The sequence below is a fragment of the Bufo bufo genome, chromosome 9 (assembly GCF_905171765.1).
Source record: "Bufo bufo chromosome 9, aBufBuf1.1, whole genome shotgun sequence".
Taxonomy (NCBI): Eukaryota; Metazoa; Chordata; class Amphibia; order Anura; family Bufonidae; genus Bufo; species Bufo bufo.
The window spans coordinates 195,113,031-195,128,554 of NC_053397.1; the positions used below are offsets into that span (position 1 = coordinate 195,113,031).

General features: G+C 42.2%; 1 protein-coding gene across 1 annotated transcript in view; it reads left to right on the forward strand.

The window, feature by feature from the left end:
• The window catches only part of TNR (tenascin R), a 203,017-nt gene that overhangs the window by 73,767 nt on the left and 113,726 nt on the right, over nucleotides 1-15,524 (forward strand). Inside the window, exons 3-6 of the mRNA XM_040407231.1 lie at nucleotides 3,626-3,901; nucleotides 9,017-9,132; nucleotides 14,250-14,400; nucleotides 14,811-15,080. Of these exons, the coding sequence (XP_040263165.1) occupies nucleotides 3,626-3,901; nucleotides 9,017-9,132; nucleotides 14,250-14,400; nucleotides 14,811-15,080 (813 nt within the window). The remainder of the gene's footprint in view (nucleotides 1-3,625; nucleotides 3,902-9,016; nucleotides 9,133-14,249; nucleotides 14,401-14,810; nucleotides 15,081-15,524) is intronic.

Here is a 15,524-nt window from a genome sequence, read left to right on the forward strand (position 1 = left end):
CCAACGCGGTCCACAAGTGAATAGTAGAAATAGAAGGCCACAGCAGCATATCCAACGGATTCTTCTTTATTATCGAAAGTTTCACAGCATAGTGTACAGAAAAGTAGCAACGTTTCGGCTAAGTATAGCCTTTGTCAAGCATATGTTACAAATGTGACTACCAACATATAAATCTAAAAGATAGCTACTCCCACAATCATGACTGCCCAATCAATAGTAAGATCGGTTGACACACCTACATAAAGTCAAATCACATTGAGGCTATGTCTAACTAACCAACTGTTTCAAATGAACATATGCGAGTAGAACACATTCACCTGTATGGAGGGATCAAGAGTAGGCATCGGCATGGCGTCTGGCGTTCCAATGTTGAAAGTGCGCATGTCCATGTACGTCATCAAACTGCGGCCGGCTCACATCATTCGGCCGCGACCACATGTGACGTAACCAAGTAACGCGAGGCTAAGGAGGCAACGTGGCAACCAATAGGATGCGCCCGCACCACCGACGTCACGCATCGGCGTGCAGGACATCCGATCGAGAAATAATCCAATGGACCATCACATAGCCATAATGCTTTATATCGCGTCATGCAGCTTATACCGAAATACCGCCATGCCGATGCGTAGCCACGATCCTCCATTAGGCGGTCTTAATCAAATCCCAAAAAAAACAGGTATAGATATATAGCAAAATATATTGCGTACACTATCAAAAGTCATCATGTTGTGAATCACCTCATTTAAATGGGCAAATATATAGGTGTGCAATCACTATTGGACAGTTGCTATTAAAGTGATATATTCAAATAATAGTGATAAAATATTAAAACATATATTACATAACAGATGAGATTTTAGCTGATTCCTGCCACATTGAACTCAAGATTGAGTCCAAATGGTTGTAGGGACCTCAGCGTATAAATCCATTTGAGCTCTTTTTTTCTCAGTATGGCATCCTTATCTCCCCCTCTACGGAGGAAACCCACGCTGTCTATCACCCTGAAGCGTAGTTGGTTCACAGAGTGTCCGGCTTCAACAAAATGTTTGGCTACAGGCTTATCCATGTTTTTCTTGCGAATCGTGCTCTTATGTTTATTAATCCGTTCACGGATTTCCATGGTAGTCTCCCCTACATAAGTGAGGCTACAGGGGCACTGAATGGCATATATTACGTCACATGATCTACAGGTGTAATAGCCATTTATTTTATACTTTTTACCACTATAGGGGTGAAAGAAATGGTCCCCTTTGAGGACATTACCACGATTGCAGCAAGACAAATATGGATAAGTGCCATTCTAATGTGGAGCAAGCAATTTCTGTACAGTCCTAGATTGGTCACCAACATCAGTTTTTACCAATCTATCACGTAGGCTAGAGTTCCTCCTGTATGCCATCATCGGCGGGGACTTGAATTCTTCTATCTCTGGCAACCCCCTTTGGAGTATATGCCATTCCTTCCTGAGCACGTGCGCTATGTCACCACTGTCCCGGCCGAAGATGGAGACAAAAGGAACCCTAGCCACGGATCTGGCTTTAGTGGATTTCTGAAGCGCAGAGCCTCTGTCAATCAATGTCACTCTATGTTTAGTCCTATTGAGTAGTGTCTTAGGGTAGCCACGTAAATGAAGTGATTACACATGGCATCAAACCTCTGAGTACATATATGGTCATCAGAAACAATTCTTCTGACCCTTAATAGTTGACTCCAAGGTATAAAGTCAAGCATTTTACGGGGGTGATAGCTATCATGCATGAGAAGGGTATTTCTATCGGTGGGTTTCTGATAGAGGTCCGTAGCAATTTGACCCTCCATCACATACACCCGTACATCCAGGAATTGCAATTCACTAGTTGAGGATGTCACTGTGAACTGCAATCCTGGTACACCCGCATTCAAATGTGAGTGGAACTCTTAGATATAGCCTCAATGTGATTTGACTTTATGTAGGTGTGTCAACCGATCTTACTATTGATTGGGCAGTCATGATTGTGGGAGTAGCTATTTTTTAGATTTATATGTTGGTAGTCACATTTGTAACATATGCTTGACAAAGGCTATACTTAGCCGAAACGTTGCTACTTTTCTGTACACTATGCTGTGAAACTTTCGATAATAAAGAAGAATCCGTTGGATATGCTGCTGTGGCCTTCTATTTCCCCACACAGTAGTGTCCCCCACACAGTAGTGTCCCCCACATTGCCCCCCACACAGTAGTGTCCCCCACGCTGCCCCCCACACAGTAATTTCCCCCACACTGCCCCCACACAGTAGTGTCCTTTACACTGCCCCATACAGTAGTATCCCCCACACAGTAGTGTCCCCCACGCTGCCCCCCACACAGTAGTGTCCCCCACGCTGCCCCCCACACAGTAGTGTCTCCCACACTGCCCCCAACACAGTAGTGTCCACCACACAGTAGTGTCCCCCACGTTGCCCCCCACACAGTAGTGTCCCCCACGCTGCCCCCCACACAGTAGTGTCCCCCACGCTGCCCCCCACACAGTAGTGTCCCCCACACTGCCCCCAACACAGTAGTGTCCACCAAACAGTAGTGTCCCCCACGTTGCCCCCCACACAGTAGTGTCCCCCACGTTGCCCCCCACACAGTAGTGTCCCCCACATTGCCCCCCACAAAGTAGTGTCCCCCACACAGTAATTTCCCCCACAGTAATATACACCACCACAATGGATTTGAAATAAAACCGGTGCGTTCCTTCTTTTTAAGAATGTTCCAAACAGGTGTTTTGGCCGCACCTAATGTTTTTGCTATCTCTCTGATGGGTTTGTTGTGTTTTTTCAGCCTAATGATGGCTTGCTTCACTGATAGTGACAGCTCTTTGGATCTCATCTTGAGAGTTGACAGCAACAGATTCCAAATGCAAATAGCACACTTGAAATGAACTCTGGACCTTTTATCTGCTCATTGTAATTGGAATAATGAGGGAATAACACACATCTGGCCATGGAACAGCTGAGAAGCCAATTGTCCCAATACTTTTGGTTCCTTAACAAGTGGGAGGCACATATGCAAACTGTTGTAATTCCTACACCATTCACCTGATTTGGATGTAAATACCTTCAAATTATAGCTGACGGTCTGCAGTTAAAGTACATCTTGTTTGTTTTATTTCAAATCCATTATGGTGGTGTATACAGTAGAGCCAAAAATTTTAGAATTGTGTAGATGTCCCAATATTTATGGACCTGACTGTAGATAGATAGATAGATAGATAATAGACAGATAGATAGATAGATAGATAGATAGATAGATAGATAGATATTAATGATCTGAGCCCATCCTGGATATTCACAAGAGCCACAATTACACACTAAAGAATACATAATAAGATCTGTCATTGGCAGCCTGCCTGCTTTTATAAAGTTTCCAGGTAGGGCAGAACTGTTGTTTTTGATGGTACTGTTTTACATTTACCTGCTGTTTATTTTACATGATAAAGACTTTAAGTGTTTTTCCTCACTCCATTTATCAATTTACTTCATTTCGTAAATTATATGAAAAATTGCTAAATTGGTTGCTCCTATTGTAATATACAGTACAGCAATATTGCATTGCTTCATAAGACATTTCTGTTGATTGTCCTTATTTATCTCTTCCCAGTTGCCCCACCGGTGGATTTCAGTGTTACGGCAGTGGGGGACCACTGGATAGACTTGGTATGGGAAGGCACGCCTGCTGTGACCGAGTATGTCATCTCTTACCAGCCAGCATTGCCAGGAGAGTGGGGACCCCAACAGAGGCTACAGCAGAGGGTCCCAGGAGACTGGAGTGCTGTGACCCTACGAGAACTAGAGCCGGGGACGACATACAATATCAGCGTATGCTCGGTCATCAGCGACATCACCAGCGAGCCAGCCAGTATCACCACCTCCACACGTGAGTATCAGTCTGTACATAGTAGATGCTCCAAAATAGCGCGGTCTGAAGTGTATACGTGCCACAAAATAACCACAAGCTTCACTGAGCCATTATGGAATCCAATCCATCAAGATTTCTGCCAAAGCTGTTGAGCTGTTGGATTTTCCAGGAATTAAATATTGATGATCGACCCTCATGATCATTGAGGGTCTAATTCCCAACGCCACCACTAATCAGCTGTATACCGGGGCCGCAGCACTCAGACGAGCTCTGTGACCTCTCCACAATATACCAAGCACATTGTATAGTGGCTGTGTTTGGTATTGCAGCTCAGTCCCATTCACTTCAACGTACAGCGCTGTGCTTGGTGAGCACGGAGAAGGCTGCAGCACTCGCAGGAGCGCCACTGCCTTCTCAAACAGCTGATCGGCGGGGGTCCCGGGGGTTGGACCGCCACCGATCAGATCCTGATAAGCATATATAGTGTCTGGGTCATTAAACCTGTGCTCATGTTGTAATCCATTTTACCAATCAGGTTATTTCTTTTAACCAGTTACATAGATGCAGTTTAGAATAACCTGATGTATTTGAAGTTTGCATTGATGTCTTGGAATAACGTTATCAGTGATTTAGATCCATCATGGATTTTAATCATTCCACTTCCTTTAAATATCCTTTACCGTTCTGCCGCCACGGTCACAGATAAAGTGAAACTCCACCTTTGACTAAAATCCAACAGCAGATTGGCTGCTGGTAATTTTTCTTTTTAAGACCTTATTATTATTAGATCTGTAAACAGCAGCTTGTTGGTGGATCCCAGTTAGCAGGTTTCTTTTTTTTTAAAACTGCACAGTAAAAACAGTCAAATCAAACAGCAAGTAATTTAATGTAGATACAGTAAATTCTATAAAGTTTCTAATCAATGTGAGAGCCTCACTTTAGAGCGTCACTGAACTTTAAAAATTTTTTGCTATGTTATAGACACATTATAAAGGTTTTGATCAGAGGGGGACTGAGTGCTGACACGCAGACCGATCGCTAGAACGAAGAGAGAGAAGCCCTCACACATAGCACTCTTTCTCCTTGCCGCAGAGGACAGAATCGAGACAGGCCCATAGACTTTCTATTGTCCATCTCCTGCAGCGAGGAGAGAGAGCCTGATATGTGAGCACTAGTGTTGGTCGAGCACCAAAGTGCTTGTGTGCTCTGGTGCTCGAGTAGAACACTTCCCGATGCTCGAGCACTCGAGCACAGTGGAAGTCAATGGGAGAACCCAAGCATTAAACCAGACACCCCCTGCTCTGAAGAGTGGAGGGTCGGAACTCTAATTCAGCTTAGGAGTCTCTGCTCTGACTCCATATATAGCTATGTCCATATATGGAGTCAATGCTTGGGGACACCCCAGTGTATTTAAATCTAATTTAGCCTCTATTTCTGAAAAGTTTCTGATTTGATTCAAACTCACAACCTTCTACATTACAGCAAAGAATCTTAACCACTACACTATAGAGCTGCATGGCCAGTTACTTTAAAAAAATAAAATATATGAAACTTCTGCTGTATAGGAATACTTCCTTTTTTTTTTGTTGCAAAACTGGCCATGCAGCTTTATAGTGTAGTTGTTAACCTTCTGGGCTGTAATGTAGAAGGTTGTGAGTTCAAATCCCATCAGACATAGAGGCTAAATAAAATGTAGACATATATATATATACACTGCGTGCAGAATTATTAGGCAAATGAGTATTTTGACCACATCATCCTCTTTATGCATGTTGTCTTACTCCAAGCTGTATAGGCTCGAAAGCCTACTACCAATTAAGCATATTAGGTGATGTGCATCTCTGTAATGAGAAGGGGTGTGGTCTAATGACATTGACACCCTATATTAGGTGTGCATAATTATTAGGCAACTTCCTTTCCTTTGGCAAAATGGGTCAAAAGAAGGACTTGACAGGCTCAGAAAAGTCAAAAATAGTGAGATATCTTGCAGAGGGATGCAGCACTCTTAAAATTGCAAAGCTTCTAAAGCGTGATCATCGAACAATCAAGCGTTTCATTCAAAATAGTCAACAGGGTCGCAAGAAGCGTGTGGAAAAACCAAGGCGCAAAATAACTGCCCATGAACTGAGAAAAGTCAAGCGTGCAGCTGCCAAGATGCCACTTGCCACCAGTTTGGCCATATTTCAGAGCTGCAACCTCACTGGAGTGCCCAAAAGCACAAGGTGTGCAATACTCAGAGACATGGCCAAGGTAAGAAAGGCTGAAAGACGACCACCACTGAACAAGACACACAAGCTGAAACGTCAAGACTGGGCCAAGAAATATCTCAAGACTGATTTTTCTAAGGTTTTATGGACTGATGAAATGAGAGTGAGTCTTGATGGGCCAGATGGATGGGCCCGTGGCTGGATTGGTAAAGGGCAGAGAGCTCCAGTCCGACTCAGACGCCAGCAAGGTGGAGGTGGAGTACTGGTTTGGGCTGGTATCATCAAAGATGAGCTTGTGGGGCCTTTTCGGGTTGAGGATGGAGTCAAGCTCAACTCCCAGTCCTACTGCCAGTTTCTGGAAGACACCTTCTTCAAGCAGTGGTACAGGAAGAAGTCTGCATCCTTCAAGAAAAACATGATTTTCATGCAGGACAATGCTCCATCACACGCGTCCAAGTACTCCACAGCGTGGCTGGCAAGAAAGGGTATAAAAGAAGAAAATCTAATGACATGGCCTCCTTGTTCACCTGATCTGAACCCCATTGAGAACCTGTGGTCCATCATCAAATGTGAGATTTACAAGGAGGGAAAACAGTACACCTCTCTGAACAGTGTCTGGGAGGCTGTGGTTGCTGCTGCACGCAATGTTGATGGTGAACAGATCAAAACACTGACAGAATCCATGGATGGCAGGCTTTTGAGTGTCCTTGCAAAGAAAGGTGGCTATATTGGTCACTGATTTGTTTTTGTTTTGTTTTTGAATGTCAAAAATGTATATTTGTGAATGTTGAGATGTTATATTGGTTTCACTGGTAAAAATAAATAATTGAAATGGGTATATATTTGTTTTTTGTTAAGTTGCCTAATAATTATGCACAGTAATAGTCACCTGCACACACAGATATCCCCCTAAAATAGCTAAAACTAAAAACAAACTAAAAACTACTTCCAAAAATATTCAGCTTTGATATTAATGAGTTTTTTGGGTTCATTGAGAACATGGTTGTTGTTCAATAATAAAATTAATCCTCAAAAATACAACTTGCCTAATAATTCTGCACTCCCTGTATAAGTTTTTAGCCATAATATATTTACATATATTATTATATATTTAGAATATATAATATATTATAATATATGTAAATATAGTATGGCTAAAACATCAGTAGTAGTTTCCCACATATTATGCATTCATATACAGTACAGACCAAAAGTTTGGACACACCTTCTCATTCAAAGAGTTTTCTTTATTTTCATGACTATGAAGGCCTCAAAACTATGAATTAACACATGTGGAATTATATACATAACAAACAAGTGTGAAACAACTGAAAATATGTCATATTCTAGGTTCTTCAAAGTAGCCACCTTTTGCTTTGATTACTGCTTTGCACACTCTTGGCATTCTCTTGATGAGCTTCAAGAGGTAGTCCCCTGAAATGGTCTTCCAACAGTCTTGAAGGAGTTCCCAGAGATGCTTAGCACTTGTTGGCCCTTTTGCCTTCACTCTGCGGTCCAGCTCACCCCAAACCACCTCGATTGGGTTCAGGTCCGATGACTGGGGAGGCCAGGTCATCTGGCACAGCACCCCATCACTCTCCTTCATGGTGAAATAGCCCTTACTTTCAAAGTTTTCCCAATTTTTCGGCTGACTGACTGACCTTCATAAATTAAAGTAATGATGGCCACTCGTTTTTCTTTACTTAGCTGCTTTTTTCTTGCCATAGTACAAATTCTAACAGTCTATTCAGTAGGACTATAAGCTGTGTATCCACCTGACTTCTTCTCAACGCAACTGATGGTCCCAACCCCATTTATAAGGCAAGAAATCCCACTTATTAAACCTTACAGGGCACACCTGTGAAGTGAAAACCATTTCAGGGGACTACCTCTTGAAGCTCATCAAGAGAATGCCAAGAGTGTGCAAAGCAGTAATCAAAGCAAAAGGTGGCTACTTTGAAGAACCTAGAATATGACATATTTTCAGTTGTTTCACACTTGTTTGTTCTGTATATAATTCCACATGTGTTAATTCATAGTTTTGATGCCTTCATAGTCATGAAAATAAAGAAAACTCTTTGAATGAGAAGGTGTGTCCAAACTTTTGGTCTGTACTGTATATATATATATATATATATATATATATATATATTAGTAATTACACATTTTTTACAATTACAAAAAAATATATAAAATATATAAATTTATTTTAGCCTCTATTTCTGAAAAGTTTCTGATGAGATTTGAACTCACAACCTTTCACATTACAGGCCAGAATGTTAACCACTACACTATAGAGCTGCATGGCCATTATGCAGCCAGTTACTAAAAAAAATATATAAGACTTCTGCTGTATAGGAATACTTACTAGTAGTATACTAAGTATTCCTATACAGCAGAAGTCGCCCCCCCCCCCCCCTTTTTTTTTTTTTTTTTAAAGTAGTTGGCTATGCAGCTTTTTAGTGTAGTGGTTAACATTCTTTGCTGCAATGTAGAAGGTTGTGAGTTCAAATCCTGCCAGAAACTTTTCAGAAATAGAGGCTAAATTAGATTTAAATACACTGTCTCGAGCACACGTGATATTCAGCCGAGCATGCTCGCCCAACACTAGTGAGCACTTCTCTTTCCTCATTCTAGTGATCAGTGAGGGTTTCAGCAAGCTGACCCCCACCGATCAAAACCTTTTATATCCTGCTATGACATATCAAAAGTTTTTTGAATGTTCAGTGACACTTTAAAGTTGTAATTAGTATATCGCTCTCCAAAACTAAATTTATGTCATAAAATAAGCACATTGATGCCATCGGGCTATATCTGTCTACAATATTTATCCTCCTGTCCGCTATTATTAGGTATGAACACCCTGATGGCGGTTGTGAACTGCGATCGCTTTTTCTATTATTGTACATTATCACATTTTTTTCAGATATCTCCCCACCTAGAGGACTGCAATTTAAAAATGTGACTCAGACCTCCGTGGAGGTGCAGTGGGAACCTCCCCCATTTGCTATTGATGGCTGGGAAATCAGTTTCACCCCTAAGGTGCGTTAACAACTTTCACATAATCTATCCTTTGTATGATATTATTAGTTATTAGTGAATTGCATGTGAATATAGGGATCTTTGTGACATCTTCCTAACCTTCTGGAAGCATGCAGTCCATCTGTTCCTTCAAATGTTCAAAATCCTCCTCAGTCATAGAAAAATCCATCTAGTGTAAAAAAGTAAAATCAAGACTGGAAGGAGGGGGATACAGAAACTAGGCAATGAAAATGGAAAGGCTGTACAGGTTAAACTCAACATTGTGCGCTTCACTGCAACTAATGCACGCCTACATCTGCTGGAAAAGTGGAGGTGTCTTTATTTATTTTTTCCCAAAAATGCCTGGAGAACCCCTTTAAGGAGGTGCTAACAGAAGGTACTGCACAGATCATCTTCCAACAATAAGTTGAACTTGGCTTAGGCTAAGTGTTGATCAAAGAAAGTGTATGATTTCACCTCATTCATTGGGTGAAATTTCACAGAGAAGATTGTCTTACCCCAGACAGACTAACGTCATCTGAAAACAAGTCAACCGTGTTTGACATTTTCATCTGGTAGTCGGGTGAAAGATCTTTGGTTTAAAGAAGGATCATTTGAAAGAACATATCCAGAAAGGTTCTTTAGTCTTCATCCGGTGTCATTGAACTTACATGACCAATATGGACATGTATAAAGACCAATATGGACAAATTGCGCGTGGCTACTTCTAGCAAACGATCGTTCACAAGATGATCATTTGTCCAACGATTGTTCAAACTGCTTCTATCTAAAGCTGACCATACAAATTAGACAGAAGTTGGTTGATGGTTGAACAGACAGGGCCATACACACTTTAGTCCATATTGGCCGTTACAGATGCCCAAACTTCCCATAATACATGTTCAATGAAAATGGGTGATGGATGAAAGATCTTTCTGGGAACATTCTTTCAAATAAAGATCTTGCCCACCTTGACCGTCGTTCGATCCCTGATGTCTCAGGCATTAGTTTTGGCTGAAATCCCGTTTAACCATTTCACAGCTCTAACACCCCACACGAGCTGCCGTGCGTACATCGTATGACTCATTTTGTTTTCAGCAAAGATTTAGACTTGTTTTTCCTTTCTATATTTCACCACGCTATATAAAATTGCTGCTAATCGTCGGTCAGTTCCAGGCACTTTCATGCTGACAAATTCATGCTTGATACGACCCAGATGTCTCTTGGCTGCAGGAATATGAGAGCTGTTAAACTGGACTTAGGCCAGATATTACTGCTTGAGGTTTTTTTTTCACCTGCTTGAGAGCTGTTTTGTTCGGTCTTTGACAACAAGTCAACAACGTAGGAGCGTGCCCTTGTATTCTTCCACATGACGAAGCTTAAAAAGATCTTTAGGAGTCATGACGTGTGATTGAGAGTATGTCGCTTATCTTTTATATGGGAAGAGAAAAAGGTCTTTTTAGAAGTGGTTCTCGATGGCGTTTGATGGGGTGAGAGGAGTGTGTGAGCAAGAGATCAACTCTCATCCAGGGGAAAACCCTGGACATGGATTGAATACATCGAGGCTTTGTTTGTTATGGTGAAAGAATGGTCACGTTCTGGTGAATGATTTGCTGTCAGAGGACGCTCATAAGCTGCATGCTTCAGTGACCGGCTGAATAGAGGAGCCATCAACAATAATGGAAAATATAGGTGAAGGATGCAGGATAAGAAGCTTGACCTGCCATCTTCCCGGGCTCTAAGTAAAAGTGATACGTTTGCTGCATATTAAGATCTCAATTATTTCTGGTAACTGTAGAGATAGGCACAGTCTGGTGTGCAGGTTGCACAGAGGAGCAGAGGTTTACAGGGAGTCTGTCACTTCCAAAAACTAAGCATACTGCTATACAGGGTAGGTGCCCTAAAACATAACCATACCTTTCTTGTGGTCTTTTTTATTTTAATATATATAAGGATTTGGGTGCACCGTGGGTGGGGCCGCTCACATTTGCTGCACCTGGATTTTCACAAGAATGGTATGGCTATGTTTGGGGCATCTACCCTACTTGACTGTATGCTTCCTTTTTTTAACCTAAAACTTCAGGACACAAATGCAAAATTTGCAACTGGCCCCAAGTACAGTGGACCATTCCTAATACTTGGGTGGAACATAATTGGTTCCAATGTCAGCTCCGGTTATCTTCTAAGTTAACATTATTGTTTGAGAGCATGAGTCTACCAGATGACCATACAGTACTCTAGTGGGCCAGCCTGGTCCTGATCCCATCCACTTTTTGGCCTTGTTAAATTGATTCCCCTATTAAGTTATGTGAGGAGAAAGTTTTGTGTAATGGTTACTTCGTATTGCAGCTTCTGTTTTTGTATATAACTACAATGCAGGTCTATGTGTGTAGTCACGTGTTACTCCACTTTTTTTTGCTACTCTTCTTGCTAACTAAAGAAGAACAACACATAGAAGGGATCCCCACTTACCATAATGGGATCCAGCGGGATTTGGCCAATTTTCTGGCATAAGTTCTGCTGGACAAAATAGAGCTACATACAGCGTTATTTTTCTGGCAGAAGGTTAGCCTTTACGGTTGTCTGCCACCAAAGTTGCCTAACGGAGATGGGAACGAAGCCTAAGTTTCTATGGTGCATTTACTATTTCTACGTGGCTGTTTATCTAGTTGGCACCATTATTGCTTTATATGTGCATTAAATTAGTACACCCTAAAAACGACCACTTTCCCTGTAGAATTCTCACCTTTTGTTCCTGTGAGTAAACTATTATCCAAAATGCCCTACAGCTCGAGTCCATGGTACATTCAGTAGTAGCGTGAACCCCCAAATTATAGTCCGTTGCAGCCTCTTGCTTACATACGGGCTTCGCATCATTTTTTGCATCTCAGTTGATTTCTTCCATCTAAACTGTTTATGACGGGGTAATTGTAGTTTGCTAAACAAGTGACAGTTCAGCGTTCTTCATGATAAGCAGAAAAACGAAGCAATCGCAGGTAAGTTTTATCCTGTCGGCATCCAGCAAAGAGCATAAGCATTGATGTTTCTATGGAAACCCGCCAAAGAGATGCTTTTTACTAAGCTAGTGTGCCGTATGTGGTCCAGCTGGTCTAGCCAGGGAGAAAAAAATTATATACACTGTATGAAATGAATACAGCGAGTTATTATATTAATATATAAATATTTCAAAATATTTCATTATCTTTATCTCTCCAAAGTCTCAAGCACATGTAATAGGTTCTTTCATGACTAGTACTGCCCCCCTGCAGGTGTTGTTTTTACTTGTGTTCTGCATCTGTGGACGAGAACTCATATTCACCTGCTCCTTGCTACTCTTTTATGGCTCCCTGGCTTCTCTCACTGGTCTTCAAACTTCCGGATGGGTGGGGTCACGTGCACCTCTGCAGCCAATGACTGGCCGCAGCAGTGATGTGTCTCCAAGCAGCATGACGCTCCTGGGTCATGTGCTGCTTGGTGGCACATCTCTGCTGAGGTCAGTCATTGACTGCAGAGGTGCACATGACCCTGTCCACCCAGAAGCTTATAGAATGGGGACCAAAGGACCAATGAAGAGAGGCAGGGAGCCAGAACGGAGCAGCATGGAGCAGGTGAGTATGTTTTTCTTTTTTACAAGGATACGGCCAACTTGGGTGACATTTAACAAAGTAAGAAATGCTGGACAACCCCTTTAAGAAATACTGCATATATGCATTTTGTGTGAAGTGCCAGATTTAAAACAAAACCTTTAAGTAACACTAAAACACAGATCAATCAAATTGTTGCTACATTGAGGCTGGGTTAAGTATCTGGTTCCTAACTAATGGAGGTGGCGGGGGTCACTATTCAGACCTATTACTAACTGTTTGCAGCGGTGTCCACTGAAGGCTATCCCCTAACTTCGGCTCAGCTGAGCACTTGCCCTGACGAGAACGACCTCAACCACCCACTGTATGAGTGAACATGCTGCCCGATTTATCCCTTATTAGCCAGGTTTGTCTTCTTGGTGAAAGGCGTAGGATTAGGGGCTTCATTAAGGACAGAGAAGCTAGGGAATAGGTTCCAGTGTTGGTTTGGGTTGTCAGGGAGAATACTCCTCTGGCTTGGAGATCTCGTGTGAGCGCCGATCAGTGCCTCTGCCCATAACGGGCAAAGCAGTGCACTTTCGCGGGCCCGGCAGAGGCCGGCGCATGCACAAGATCTCCAAGATCTCCAAGCCAGAGGAGGAGGACGAAGTAGGAGAGGAAGACGGGCCAGAAGACTGCAAAGGGGGCGTTTATCTGGGCACATAGCTATGGGGCCTGGGCACTTGCGGCTGTAACTTCAGTCCTGGGCACTTGCGACAACTAATTTGCATAACTGTATCAAGTACTTTTTTCAGGATCTCTACGTGGGACAGACACAAGAGAGATTCTATTTTAATGGAGGGCAAACGTTCTATAACGCAATCTGAGCGGTCTAAAACGCTCAGAGTAGGTGACAGACTCCATTTAAATCTGACACAACTCTAAACACAGGGTACAACCCCACTTAGGCAGTGAATTATAAAAAAAAAATTACAATTTTAGGCAAAACATTAGTGTCCACTAAGGTTGTGTTCACATCACCATTGTTGATTTCCATTGTTTTGCTCCATATTAGGAGCACAGCAACGAAAATGATGGAAGGGCACATAACTGCCAATGGCACCCAATTGAACTCACTGATTATCAGTTTCCCATCAGGTAGACTGGCATTTTATCTGACAAGAGCAAGTGCAATGGATTCACCTAATGAAGCCTACAATAAGGATGCCAAGAAAGCCTAAAGCTTTTGTTGTCCTCGTTTCATGTCCACGTTGGATCTCACATATTGCGAGATCCAGTGAATTCCTATTACTGCTCCTGAGACTTTGGGTGGCACAGGTCTGACCTTAAGAGTGTTCAGTCATAAGTTCCACCACCAATCTCCTAACTATGCCCAACATATGAGGTCTCTTTGATCCAATGAAATCTAATGGTAAATTACTCCATTCTATACCACTACCACCATTGTTACTGTATATATGGGAGAATGTCATTCTCCGCCACCTCACAGATATCAGTTCATTTTTCTATATCTTCATGAGTCTTATGTTTATCACATAATTTTGTCATTGACAGAATAACGAGGGTGGGCTAACCGTTCAGCTCCCCAGCAGTGTCACTTCTTATAACCAGACGGGTTTGAAGCCTGGGGAGGAGTACACCATCAGCATCATTTCCCTAAAGGAGCAGGCAAGGAGCCCCCCAACATCGGGCAGTGTTTCAACCGGTAAGAAAGAAAGATGGTGCAATACAAGTAGACAGCTGGGCAGAAGCTGGATACTGCGGAAATTGCAATTGCTGAGGGCACTTGGTCTATATGTTACAAATATGATGACAGTCCTCTTTCAGCAGCTTTAATTCACTGCAAAAAATAACAGATTGTAGAGAGAAGATGAATACAGCGACAAATAGCAAATGACGTAGGTAAGATTTATGGTGACAGTGCATTAAGTACATTGGTCAGCTCAGGAAGTCAGCAATACCTTAGAAGTATATTGGCTACGTCTAAAATAATGAATCTTTGCTCACACATACGGTAAGGTTTCAAGGTCCGGTCAAGGACAGCAATACGGTCATACTGAGACAAGCAAATTCACTTGAAAATACAGTTTAACCGTGGTTTGTCTTCTTCCATAGCCATCGATGGCCCTTCTGACATCCTGGTTCGAGATGTTTCTGACACAGTAGCTTTCGTGGAATGGACTCCTGCTAGGGCCAAACTGGACTTCATCCAGCTGCAGTATGGTCCCATTAATGGAGAAGGAGATAAGACCACCTTCCGCCTGCAACCCCCTTTGAGTCAGTACTCCATGCAAGTTCTGCGACCTGGGTCCCAGTATGAGGTGTCGGTGTCTGGCATCCGGGGAGATATCCACAGTGACCCTGTCAATGCCACCTTCACAACAGGTACTCATTTCCATTGATTTACATAGAGACGTGCTGTGGTTTTTGTGACGCAGTAGTGGGGTGACTTTGTGCTGGTCCCACGAATTGTAAACTTACCTGTGAACTTCACCTACAAGACCATTGACATTAGAAGACACAAGTATCATTGCTGGACACTAATTCTAGACTAACAGACCATTAGAGATGAGCAAATTGATTTAAACAAATAGAAGTCAACTCTAGTTTAAAAAAATAATATGGTGTCAAATCAGAATTTTGGGCAATTCAATTGGGGTGGATTTCTTCAGATCAGAAGACAATAGCATTTGCTGCCCAAAAAAAAAAAAATCTATTAGGACATTTTTTAAAAACATTTTGGGGGAGATTCATAATTTCCCTTGCACCAGGAAAGTGGCTTTAAAAAGTTACAAGCTGTGTGTTTGTGACTTCTTAAATACGACTTTT